This window comes from Loxodonta africana, chromosome 9 (assembly GCF_030014295.1).
Source record: "Loxodonta africana isolate mLoxAfr1 chromosome 9, mLoxAfr1.hap2, whole genome shotgun sequence".
Lineage (NCBI taxonomy): Eukaryota > Metazoa > Chordata > Mammalia > Proboscidea > Elephantidae > Loxodonta > Loxodonta africana.
The window spans coordinates 121,618,509-121,630,525 of NC_087350.1; the positions used below are offsets into that span (position 1 = coordinate 121,618,509).

The 12,017-nt window shown below is 52.4% G+C and overlaps 1 protein-coding gene across 1 annotated transcript in view; it reads left to right on the forward strand.

Moving 5' to 3' along the window:
* Nucleotides 1-12,017, forward strand: part of NACC2 (NACC family member 2) — an 85,291-nt gene that overhangs the window by 44,861 nt on the left and 28,413 nt on the right. Inside the window, exon 2 of the mRNA XM_064290689.1 lies at nucleotides 121-1,070. Coding sequence (XP_064146759.1) covers nucleotides 188-1,070 — 883 coding nt within the window. The 5' untranslated portion in view covers nucleotides 121-187. The remainder of the gene's footprint in view (nucleotides 1-120; nucleotides 1,071-12,017) is intronic.

Here is a 12,017-nt window from a genome sequence, read left to right on the forward strand (position 1 = left end):
GGGAAAGGGGCACTTGGGGGACAGAGCTTTTGAGGTTGGCACTTGAGGGTGGGCCAGTGGGGGGCACTTCCAGGAGCACCCAGCGGGACTCTGACCTTGTGTCCTACGCCTTCTCCGCAGATGAGCCCCGTCGGGCTGCTCCCGCGCTGAGAGTCTGAGGCGCGCCTGCCAGCGCCCGCCGCCCGCCATGTCCCAGATGCTGCATATCGAGATCCCCAACTTTGGGAACACTGTGCTGGGCTGCCTGAACGAGCAGCGCCTCCTGGGCCTCTACTGCGATGTGTCCATCGTGGTCAAGGGCCAGGCCTTCAAGGCCCACCGAGCCGTGCTGGCCGCCAGCAGCCTCTACTTCCGCGACCTGTTCAGTGGCAACAGCAAGAGCGCCTTCGAGCTGCCAGGCACGGTGCCACCAGCCTGCTTCCAGCAGATCCTGTCTTTCTGCTACACGGGCAAGCTGACCATGGCAGCCAGCGAGCAGCTCGTGGTCATGTACACGGCCGGCTTCCTGCAGATCCAGCACATTGTGGAGCGTGGCACTGACCTCATGTTCAAGGTCAGCTCACCCCACTGCGACTCACAGACCGCCATGATTGAGGACGCCAGCTCTGCACCCCAGAGCCCCTGCAACCAGCTGCAGCCTGCCGCTGCCACGCCCTATGTCGTGTCCCCCTCGGTGCCCATCCCGCTGCTGACCCGCGTGAAGCACGAAGCCATGGAGCTGCCGCCAGCTGCTGGCCCTAGCCTAGCCCACAAGCGCCCCCTGGAGACGGGGCCCCGGGACAGCGTGGCGGTGGCAGCAGGCGCCACGGTGGCAGCTGGTGCAGCCCCCCTCAAATTGCCCCGTGTTTCCTACTATGGGGTGCCCAGCCTGGCCACCCTCATCCCCAGCATCCAGCCGGTGCCCTACACCCAGGGCGAGAGGACCAGTCCGGGGGCCAGCAGCCTGCCTACCACTGACAGCCCCACCTCCTACCACAACGAGGAGGACGAGGAGGAGGATGAGGCCTACGACACAATGGTGGAGGAGCAGTATGGCCAGATGTACATCAAGTCAACTGGCAGCTATGCAGGTAAGGGCGGGCCACCCTGGGCCCAGCCATCCGGAGGTGGACACCAGGCCAGTGTGGGCTTTGGGGCACATAGCCCTGATGTCCAGCTCAGGGGCCAGGATAGCTGGGGAGGTTGCAGGGCTGGCGGAGGGTGCAGGGGAGAGCCTGCAACCCAGGCTCAAGGAAGTAGCAGGAGCCAAGACCTGGGGGCAAGCAGGGCCTAGAACGCCGAGTCGAGGTGTTCAGGCTCAGTCCTGGATGAGGTGAGGGGTGTGGGAAAGTGTAGAGGGGGCATCAAAACCCACTAGAAGGTGCTGAGAAGCACATGGGACACAGTCCTTGTTTCCACAGGACAGATGAAGAGACAGAGGGTCTCAGTGGTCCAGGGACCTGCCCGAGGGCTCTTAGGGCCCTGTGTGGCTCCAGGGGAGTCACTTGCCTGCTCTAGGCCTCAATCTCCCTGTCACCCAGCACCCTGTGCACCACCACAGCTCCTGGCTTCTTAGCCTCATCGCTCCCCTACTGGTGCCGGTTTGGCTTTCTGACTTGATGGCTGAGGTGCCATCTCAGGGAAGCCACAGTATCCCCTAGACCTGTCCCATTCACTGCCACATCCCTGGGCCCAGCACAGGGGACAGACTCAGAAAGTGCCCGTTGAGCTCAATGAAGCCCCCAGGAACATCTGCCCCGAGTTGTTCTTCATTTGGGGGATTCCCTCATTTGGGACCTATAAGTTCAGGATACCTTACTTGGGTCTCTCATCATTACAGACTGAGTTCATCCTGTAGTCAGCTCAGGATTTGTTGGCTAGAAGGTCCTGCAGTGGGGGCCTAGGCCTGGGTCCCCCCACGGTCCCTGTGAGCATGTGGGCCACAGCCCTCCCTTAGTTTGTATGTGGGGCCCACACTGCTGCCCAGGGATTGGTGTTTCCATGAGACAAGGGCAGAGAGTGGGGTGGGAGCAATGCCCAGAGCTGGGGGCTCTGCTCACCTGCGTCCCACATGCCCTGGGACTTGATGGGGCGGAAGCCTTGGTCTGGCATCCTCCTCCCCCCTGGTCTCCTCCATCTCTGGCAGGGGCAGCTGCCTCAGGACAGGGGAGCAGACTGATCGCTGGGGCTGGGCCCCACCTGACCCATCCTCCTGGCTCTGGGCGAGCACAGCTGCCCTCCAGTGCCCTGGCTCAATGGTTCTTTGCCTCTGGAGCTCAGAAACTTAGTTAACTGGTGGTGGTGGGGTGCTGGTGCTGGTGTGCCAGAGTCAATTCTGACTCAAAGCGACCCTATAGGACCCATAGGGTCTCGGAGGCTGTGATCTTGTAAGGAAGCTGATTGCTGTTGTCCCGTATGCATGAATTCCAGAGTGCTAGTGGCAGACGCCTCAGTCTGGGCTGGACTTCTTTGGGGGGTGGGAGGTGAGAAGGCTTGGTTTTCCTGACACCAAGAAAGCTGCAGCGATGCCGGGCCTCCCCAGCAGGCCCACAGGGCTCAGGCCGTGCCGCTGAGAGCTGCAGACGGCCCAACCCCGGCCTTGGAATTTGCTGGCGTGCAGTTTCCTCTGCCCCCTGCTGACCGCTGCCCCAGGGGGCCAGTGGGCCAGCCCAGGCCACAGGGGGCTAGTGGAGCTCCTCAGCCTCATACCAAGGGAGCCCCGGGACGGGGGCTCCTCTGGGTTCTAATCCCAGGGCAGAGCTGATGGGCCACTGGGCAGTCCCTGACGGTTCCACCCCACCCTAGTGCCAGGCTGAGCAGATGCCCAGGGCCTAGGGGTGAATGGGGAGCCAGGACTGGACCTCAAGTCCTCCCTGTGGAGCTGCCCTCTTGTTGGAGTGCTGATCACAGGCAGCACGTGGGCGGGCACCTGCCGCAGCGCTGGCTGAGCCAGGAGCGCTGTGTGTACCTGGACACCTGCCTCACCTGCCTCAATGATTGCTCTGAGCACTGACTGAGACAGTGGCCAGGAGGGGGCTTTGCAGAGCACAGGTTGCAGCGCAGGTGGGTCCAGGGGTGTGCTGCCCTGAGCCCCACCTCACGAAGGTCATTCTCAACAGCATTCCCCCGCTCATACCCAGACAAGGCACAGCCTCTTAGGAGGGGCATGGGGGAGCCGTGAGACCACCGGAGTCTTCTGCCTTGCCCGTTCTGGCCCAGGCCCTTCCCAGGGGTAAGAGGCCGTGGGTCTGGGGGTCGTCAAGGAGGCGTGTGGTACATGGGCACTCTGCATTCAGTGGCCTGGTCTGCGGGTGAGCTCGGGGTGGCCTGTTGTCTTTCTTGCCAAGGTTCTTGTGTTTGGCTCCTAACTGGGGCAGAGAAGGGGGTGCTACTTCTTGGTTCAAATCTGGGTTACCAGCAGTGACGTCGCTGCCATCGCTGGTGCTGGGGAGAGGTTTGGGGGAGGGAGGCCGGCCACAGGGCGAGGAGGCAGGGGAGGGTGCATCCCCCAATGCTGCCCCCACCCCCCAGTTCCTGAGGCCCCTTCTGCAGCCTAGCCTGGCCTAGCCTCTCTTTGGGGAACATGCTCACGCTCACCAGCCTGCCGGCTCCCCTCCGTGGCCCAGGGGCCTGTGTAAGCATTGGGCAGGGCAGCTCTGTGAACTGGTAGAATCCAGGTGTTCTAAGGTGCCCTGTGTGATGCTGAGCCATGTGGTAGCTTTGGCTGAGTCCTGTCTTTCTGCCTCAGTTTCCCTACCTTTCAAGTAAGAGGTTGGCCTGGGTGATCCCCAAGTGTCTTATTATCGGGGCTCACCGTGTGCAGAAAAGTTAACACAGTAGCAGTGATTGCACCCCACCCCCATCAGGAGCCGTGAGGGGCCTGTCCTGTGTGGTCAGCACTGGTTTTGTGACATAGAGGAATTGTTGGGTTAAGGTTTTTGACCACCACCCCACCCCGATCCTGGCCCTGGCCCACCCCCTCCCAGCACCGTGGCTGTGGTTGCAGGCCGTTTTCTCCTGTTTATTTCTGTAGGCGCCCCTCACTCATTCTGTCCCAGCCCCCTATCATCGCCCCACCAGGAGATACCACTTGCGATTTATTCAGCCCCCCATCGAAGGATGTTCTGGTTGTTTCCAGTTTGTTGTGTTATGGAATGATGCCATCGAGAAGGCAATGAATGAGGATGGTACGCCTGTGGGCCCGAGTCCAGAGCCTTCCCCACCCTGTGTCCTCCATGGGGCTTCTCCTGGGGTCCCAGGCAGGGTGTGGTGCCGCTGAGCTGGCACTGGGCTGTGGGCGCTCTGCTGCCACTGGCATCTGCCTCTCACCCACTTAGGCCTGACCCATCATCACTTCCTGTGGCCAGTGAGGCACCTTTCTCAGGTTCAGGGAGGAGCATTCAGGATGACATAAAATGACCTTCTCTGGCCCAGAAATGGAGGAGCTGGTGCAGTTACCTCGGGCTGATGCTGAAATCTTCCAGGAGCGAGGCACTGGTGTGCACGTCTTGTGGGGGCTCGGGGTGGGGGCCCTGGGTCCGACTGGAGGCTGTGGATACCTGCCTCTGACCCACATGGGGCACCTTCCATCCATCCTCCTGCACCACCTCTCCTGGCTGCTCCCCTCAGGTGCTTCAGGCGCCCACGCCCCAGCTCCTAAGGGCTTGGGGGCCGGGTGGGAGTCTGCCAGTACAGGTGTCCTGCCAGATTCGAGGGCCCCGCGTGGGCCAAGGCAGTGGGCTGAGTGGGCAGGGCACGTGCAGAGGGAGGTGCCCTGGCCACATTGAGGGTCTCTGCTCGCGGTCTCCATTTGTCTCCGTGTTCATTGGGCGCCTCTGTACCAAGCTCGGTGGTCCTGGTCCTGATGGGTTAAGCCCTGCCACCCCTGCCGTCGCATCCATGAGTGACATTTTATCGTTGTTGAGAATGTACACAGCAGCACATACACTGATTCAATAGTTTCTACATGTACAATTCAGTGACAAGTGATTACATTCTCTGCTAGTTAAGGTAAGCTGTTGTTTGGTCTTAAGAAGACTTCAGAGGATATTTTTGGTTTAAGGTTTAAAGATTATTTCAGGGCAGTAGTTTTGTGGGTTCCCTGAGGTATTTTAATCACGGTTGGGTCACCATCGTGACCCGTCAGGGAGAGCCTCGTGGTGGAAGCCCCTCAGAATGAGGCTTGCGAGATGAGAGAGGAGCTGCGCCCATAGGTGGCCCTCTTGTTCCCTAGATGGGGCTGGAGCGGCCTGGACACTTGCAGCACCGGCCCCTGGCCCCTGCAACCTGTGGACAGATGTTTGATCTAGGCCGGCAGATGTTGCTCCCTGGAGGACCGAGACACAGGCACTCCACCATCTTTATACTCTAGCTGTGCCTCCAAATTAACCCTTTCCCTGAAGGACAAATTGAATGGGGCAGGGGGCGGCGTGAGGCTGTCCTGACACACTAGGACCCCACTGCCCACCAGCCAGGGCCAGGTATCTGTGGTGGTCACCATCCCTGCTGGGCGTCACAGAGCACAGGGTGATAGGGGCGGGGTGGTGAGCCTGCGGGTGGCTGGCTGGTACTTGGGGGTCAGGTGCTTTGGGCGGGGTCAGGTGCTTGGCGGTCAGGTGCTTTGGCCACACAGGGCTGTACAGCCCCGATCCAGCCCGACCATCCAGACCCCCAGCACTAGATGCTATGATGCTCAGGACCTGCTCACAGTAGCACCCTTGTCACAGGTGTGGCCCGCTCTGAGCACAGGCTGCAGACGGGCTCTGTGTTCCTGGAGACGGCTGTGGCACCAGAAGGAGAGGAGGTGGCCAGGGAGCTGCTGGGCCCCGTTCATCATGACATATGACCTGTGAGGTCCGCGCTGCATGGTTTGGCCTTACAGACGACGTCCGGGGCTCAGCAGCTGCTCCTGGCACAGGAGCAGAGTGTATCTGCAGCTCCCCCCATTACCACAGTGGGGCCCCCGCCCGTTGGGCCTCCTGCCCAGGGAGCCAGCAAGATGCCTGACAGGCCTCTCCAGCCAGCACCTCAGCAGCTGGGTGAGGGTCTTCCTCCCTTGTGATAGCCAGGCAAGGAAGGGACCAGCCCTGGCTGTGTCTTGCTGGGTCCCCGGCTGCTCAAAGGTTCTGGTCCCTACCAGGGGTGGTCTTTGCGATTGCCCAGAGGTGAAGCCCACCCCTTTCTTTGTCCTGAGCTTCTGCTGGGCAAGTACAGGGCAGGATGTATCTTTGCAGCCTCACGGTTAACCACCCCATGTAGAGCACCCCAAGATTGCGTCATCTATGTTGAGGTGTCATTTATATGCAATACAGTGTCCTCACAAGTCTGTACAAATAGGGACACCCCTGGAGCCACCACCACAGCCGAGATGTAGGGCGTTTCCATCATCCAGAGAGGACTCTCCCTCTGCCTCTCTGCAGGCAGCCCCTCACTCACCCCTAACCTCCCCCCATCAACTCTCAGCCATGGGCTGGCTTGCTGCCACCCGGGGTATGTTTAGCTGTTCTAGAACTTCACCTAAATGGAACCATACCTTACTAGTCTTCGGCTTCTTCCACTCAAGGTAGAATGCATTCGAGACTTTTCCATGTGGTTACATTGTTGTTACATGTATCAGTTCTATTCCTTCCTGCTGTGTTTATTAAAAGTGTTGATACATAAAGTATGTACTTTGCCAGGTTCCAGCGTGCACTCTGGGGATTCTGTACGATCAGTTACCCACCGTCGTGATCTGGGGCCGGTCACCCGCCCTCAGATGTTCCCCAGGGTCTTTGAACTGGATCCTCCCCTCCCCGCTCTGGGCCCAGACAGCCACAGACCTGCTTTCTATCACAATAGTTTTGCCTTTTCTAGAATGTCTATAAATGGGATCATACAGTATGTAGTTTTTTATATTTGACTTTTTCTCACGGAACACTTTTTGAGAGTCCCGCTGTGGTCTTGTGTGTAACTGCCTCACTCCTTTTCATTGCTAAGTGTTCTGTGTGGTGGGTTTACGTTGGGTGGCTTCCGGTTTGGGGCCGTTACAAGTTCTGTTGCTGTGAACATTTGTGTACAAGCATTCGTGCGGATTTGTTTTCACTTCTGTTGGGTAAGTAACTAGGAGAGGAATCGCTGGGTCACGTGGTAAGCACGCGGCAGTTAAACAGTTCTCAGGAGCCCTCGTGTGACTTTACGTTCCCGCCTGCAGTGCGTCAAAATTCCAATCGGTCCACATCTTCCAAGCTGTCACCAGCCCTTGGTATTGTCAGTCTTGTAAATTTTAGCCACTCTAGTGGGTGTACAAGGAGCCATGGTTGTGCAGTGGTTAAAGTGCCCGGCTGCTAATCAAAAGGTCAAAGGTTCGAACCCACCAGCTGCTCAATGGGAGAAGGATTTTGCAGTCTGCTTCTGTAAAGATTTGTAGCCTTGGAAACCCTGTGGGGCAGTGCTACTCTGTTGTATAAGGTTGCTGAGTTGGGATCGGCTCCATGGCAATGGGTTTGGTTTGGGTTTTGGTTTGAAATGGCTGTACAGTGGGAATTCTATTGTAGTTTTAATTCGCATTTCCCTAATGGCCTGTGATGCTGAGTGCCTTTTCATGTGCTAAATAACCGTACTTTACCTCTTTTATTGTGACTTGCCTTTTCAAATCTTGTGCTCATTTTTTAAATGGGTTGTAGTCTGCATACAAGTTCTGTGTCAAATATAGGTATTGTGAATATTTTTCTCCTCTACTGACCTGCCTTTTTATTATCTTAATGGTGCCTTTCAAAGACCTTAACTTTTAAATTTTGATGAAGCCTAATTTACCGATGTTTAATTTTATGCCCAGTGCTTTTTGTGGCCTGTTTAAGAAATCTTTACCTACCCAAAGGCCACAAAGATGGGTGTTTTCTTGCAGAAATTTTATACTTTTTGACCTTAGGTTTTGAGTGAATTTTTGTGTGGGGCGTGAGGCTCGTTTTTCCCATGTGAATGTCCAGTTGTTTCAGCACACTTCCGCACTGAATGTCCTTCGCGCCTTCAACGAGCATCAGGTGACTGTGTGTGTGCAGGCCCGTTTCTGGCCCTGTTCTCTGCCATCCACCTGTGGGTCCCTGCTTACGCCAACCCCTCCCCCACTGTCTGAATCACTTCAGCTTTAAAAAGTCTTGACATGGATTGGACTGGACAGTGGGTTGGAGAGGGATGCTGGTGAGGAGTGAGCTTCTTGGATCAGGCGGACACTTGAGACTATGTTGGCAACTCCTGTCTGGAGGGTAGATGAGAAGGTAGAGCGGATTAGAAGCTGACGAAATGGACATGAATAGAGAGAGTGGAGGGAGGGAGTGGGCTGTCTCATTAGGGGGAGAGCAATTGGGAGCTGAAATGGACATGAAAAGAGAGAGTAGAAGGAGGGAGTGGGCTGTCTCATTGGGGGAGAGCAATTGGGAGCTGAAATGACCATGAAAAGAGAGAGTGGAGGGAGGGAGTGGGCTGTCTCATTAGGGGGAGAGCAATTGGGAGTATGTAGCAAGGTGTATATAAGTTTTTGTGTGAGAGACTGACTTGATTTGTAAACTTTCACTTAAAGCACAATAAAAATTATATTAAAAAAAAGGCTTGAAATCAGGTAGTATAAATCTTCCAACTTTGTGTTTCTTACTCAGAGTTGTTTTGACTCTTCTGGTCATTTGCAGCTGGTTGACTTCCACCTAAAAGGTTGCTAAGGTGTTGATGGAGATTGCAGTCCCTCTGAGGAGCCTTCTCATCTGTGTAACTCTGTGTAGGTCTTCTTTAGTTTCTCTCAGATGATGTCTAGTTTCTGGTTTTTAGTACAGGACTGTCATACGGCACATATATGCCATACAGCTTACTCATTTCAAGTGTATAATTCCGTGATTTTTTAGTGTGTTCACAGAGCTGTGCAGCCATCATCACAACCAATTCTAGCCCATTTCCACCTCCCCAAAAGGCAGTCCGTGGCCAGTAGCTGTCACTCCCCATTTCTTCTCAGTGTTCTAGCCCCCCGCCCCCCGCCAAAAAAGAAAAAAGCTAGCTGCCGTTTAGTCGAATCCGATTCATAGCAACCCTATAGGACAGAGTAGAACTGCCCCATAGGGGTTCCAAGGAGCCACTGATGGATTCCAACTGCCAGCCTTTTGGTGCAGCTGAGCTCTTAACCATTGCCACCAGGGCTGCTCCCCTAGCCTTAGGTAGCCACTGATCATTTGTCGCTGTAAAGTTGCCTCTTCTGGAATCCTACGCAGTGTGACCTTCTGCGCCTGGCTTCTTTCATTCAGCAGCATGTTAAGGTTCGTCTGTGTTGTACAAAGTATCAGTGCATCATTTCTTTTTATTGACAAGTAATCTTCCATTGTATTGGATTTACCACATCTTATTTATCCATTTATCGCTGATGGGCATTTGGGTTGTTTCTGCTTTCTGGCTTTTATGAGTCATGCTGCTGTGAACACTCGTGTGAGTTCCTTTGTGGGCCTGTGTTTGTATTAATCTTGGCTGTATAGTGAGGGGTGGAATTGCTGGTGTACATACTTTTTTAATGCACGTATTTCGTTTTCTGTAGCGATATTGTGAATTACTCTGTTTTGTAATTTCATTTTCCGGTTTTTGTTAGCATATAGAAATAAAATTGATTTTCATATATTGACCTTCTATAATCTTGCAAAACTTATGTAGTTCTAGTAGTTTTGTATAAATTCCTTACAATTTTCTACATACACAGTCTCACGTTTTTATGAATAAAGATCCTTCTCCTTCTTTCCCTTCTATCTGTATTCTTTTACTTCTCTTTCTGGCTTCCTTGCACTGCTTAAGATCTTTAGTGCAACTTGGAACAGGGGTGCTGAGAGCAGACAGACCTTTCTGCTTTGTTCTCGGTCTTGGGAAGAAAGTATTCCTTTTTTGATCCTTAAGAATGGTGTTAGGTGTATTTTTGCATAGATGCCTTTTATCAGGTTGAGGAAGTTTTCTCCCATCACTAGTTTTCTGCGAGTTTTTATCATGAATGAGGTTTTTCTGCATCTATAGAGATGATAACGCCAGTCCTCTGTCAGCGTGTCATGGTATGGGGGCTTGTGTGTTGCGGTGAGGCTGGAAACTATGGCACCAGTATTTCAAATACTGGCAGGGTCATCCATGGAGGACAGGTTTCAGCGGAGCTTCTAGACTAAGACAGACTAAGAAGAAGGACCTGGTGATCTACTTCTTAAAAAAAAATGGTCCAGTGGAAACCTTATGAATAGCGGCGGAACTTTGTCTGATATAGTGCCGGAAGATAAGCCCCCCAGGTTGGAAGACACTCAAAATACAAATGGGGAAGAGCTGCCTCCTCAAAGTAGAGTCGACCTTAATGACATGGATGGAGTCAAGCTTTTGGGACCTTCCTTTGCTGATATGGCATGACTCAAAATGAGAAGAAACAGCTGCAAACATCCATTAATAATCAGAACATGGAATGTATGAAGTATGAATCTAGGAAAACTGGAATCATCAGAACTGAAATGGAACACATAAAGATCAACGTCCCAGGTATTGGTGAGCTGAAATGGACTGGTATTGGCCATTTTGAATCAGACAATCATATGGTCTACTATGCCGGGAATGACTTGAAGAGGAATGGTGTTGCATTCATCATCAAAAAGAATGTTTCAAGATCTATCCTGAAGTACAGCACTGTCAGTGATAGGATAATATCCATATGCCTACAAGGAAGACCAGTTAATATGACTATTATTCAAATTTACGCACCAACCACTAAGGCCAAAGATGGGGAAATTGGAGATTTTTCCCAACTTCTGAAGTGTGAAATTGATCAAACATTGAGTCAAGATGCATTGATAATTATTGGTGATTGAAATGCAAAAGCTGGAAACAAAGAAGAAGAGTCGGTAGTTGGAAAATAGGGCTTTGGTGATAGAAACTGTGTCAGAGATTGAGTGATAGAGTTTTGCAAGACCAACCACTTATTCATTAGAAATACCTTTTTTTGACAACATAGATGGTGACTCTACACATGAACCTCACCAGAGTGAATGCGCAGGAATGAGATTGGCTACATCTGTGGAAAGAGACAATGAAAATGCTCAATATCATCAGTCAGAACAAGACCAGAGGCAACTAGAGATCAGACCATCAAGTGCTCATGTGGAAGCCCAAGTTGAAGCTGAAGAAAATTAAAGCAAGTCCCTGAGAGCCAAAGTAGAACCTCGAGTATATCCCACCTGACTTTGGAGATCATCTCAAGAATAGATTTGGCGTACTGAACACTAATGACCGAAGATCGGACGAGTTGTGGAATGACATCAGAGTCATCATACATGAAGGAATGACAGGAAAAAGAGAAAAGACCAAAATGGATGTCAGAAGACATTCTGAAACTTGCTCTCGAATGTAGAGTGGCTAAAGCAAATGGAAGAAATGATGACGTAAAAGAGCTGAACAGAAGATTTCAAAGGGCAACTCGAGAAAACAAAGTTAAGCATTATAATGAAATGTGCAAAGACCTGGAGTTAGAAAACCAAAAGGGAAGAATGCTTTCAGCATTTCTCAAGATAAAAGGACTGAAGAAAAAGTTTAAGCCTCAAGTTGTAATATTGAAGGATTCCATGGGCAAAATATTGAACAACGCAGGAAACGTCAAAAGAAGATGGAAGGAGTACACAAAGTCACCGTACCAGAAAGAACTGGTTGACATTCAACCATTTCAGAAGGTGTATCGCATATGACCGAGCACCAGAGCTACTGAAGGAAGAAGTCCAGGTTGCACTGGAGGTATTGACAGAGAACAAGGCTCCAGGAATTGACAGAATACCAATGGAGATGTTTCAAGAAATGGGTGCAACACTGGAAGCATTTACTTGTTAATGCCAAGAAATTTGGAGGACAGCTACTTGGCCAGCCAACTGGAAGAGATCCATATTTGTGCTCATTCTAAAGAAAGGTGATCCAACAGAATGTGGAAATTATCAAATAATATGAATATCACATGCAAGTAAAATTTTGCTGAAGATAATTCTAAAACGGTTGCAGCAGTACTTCTACAGGGAACTGCCAGA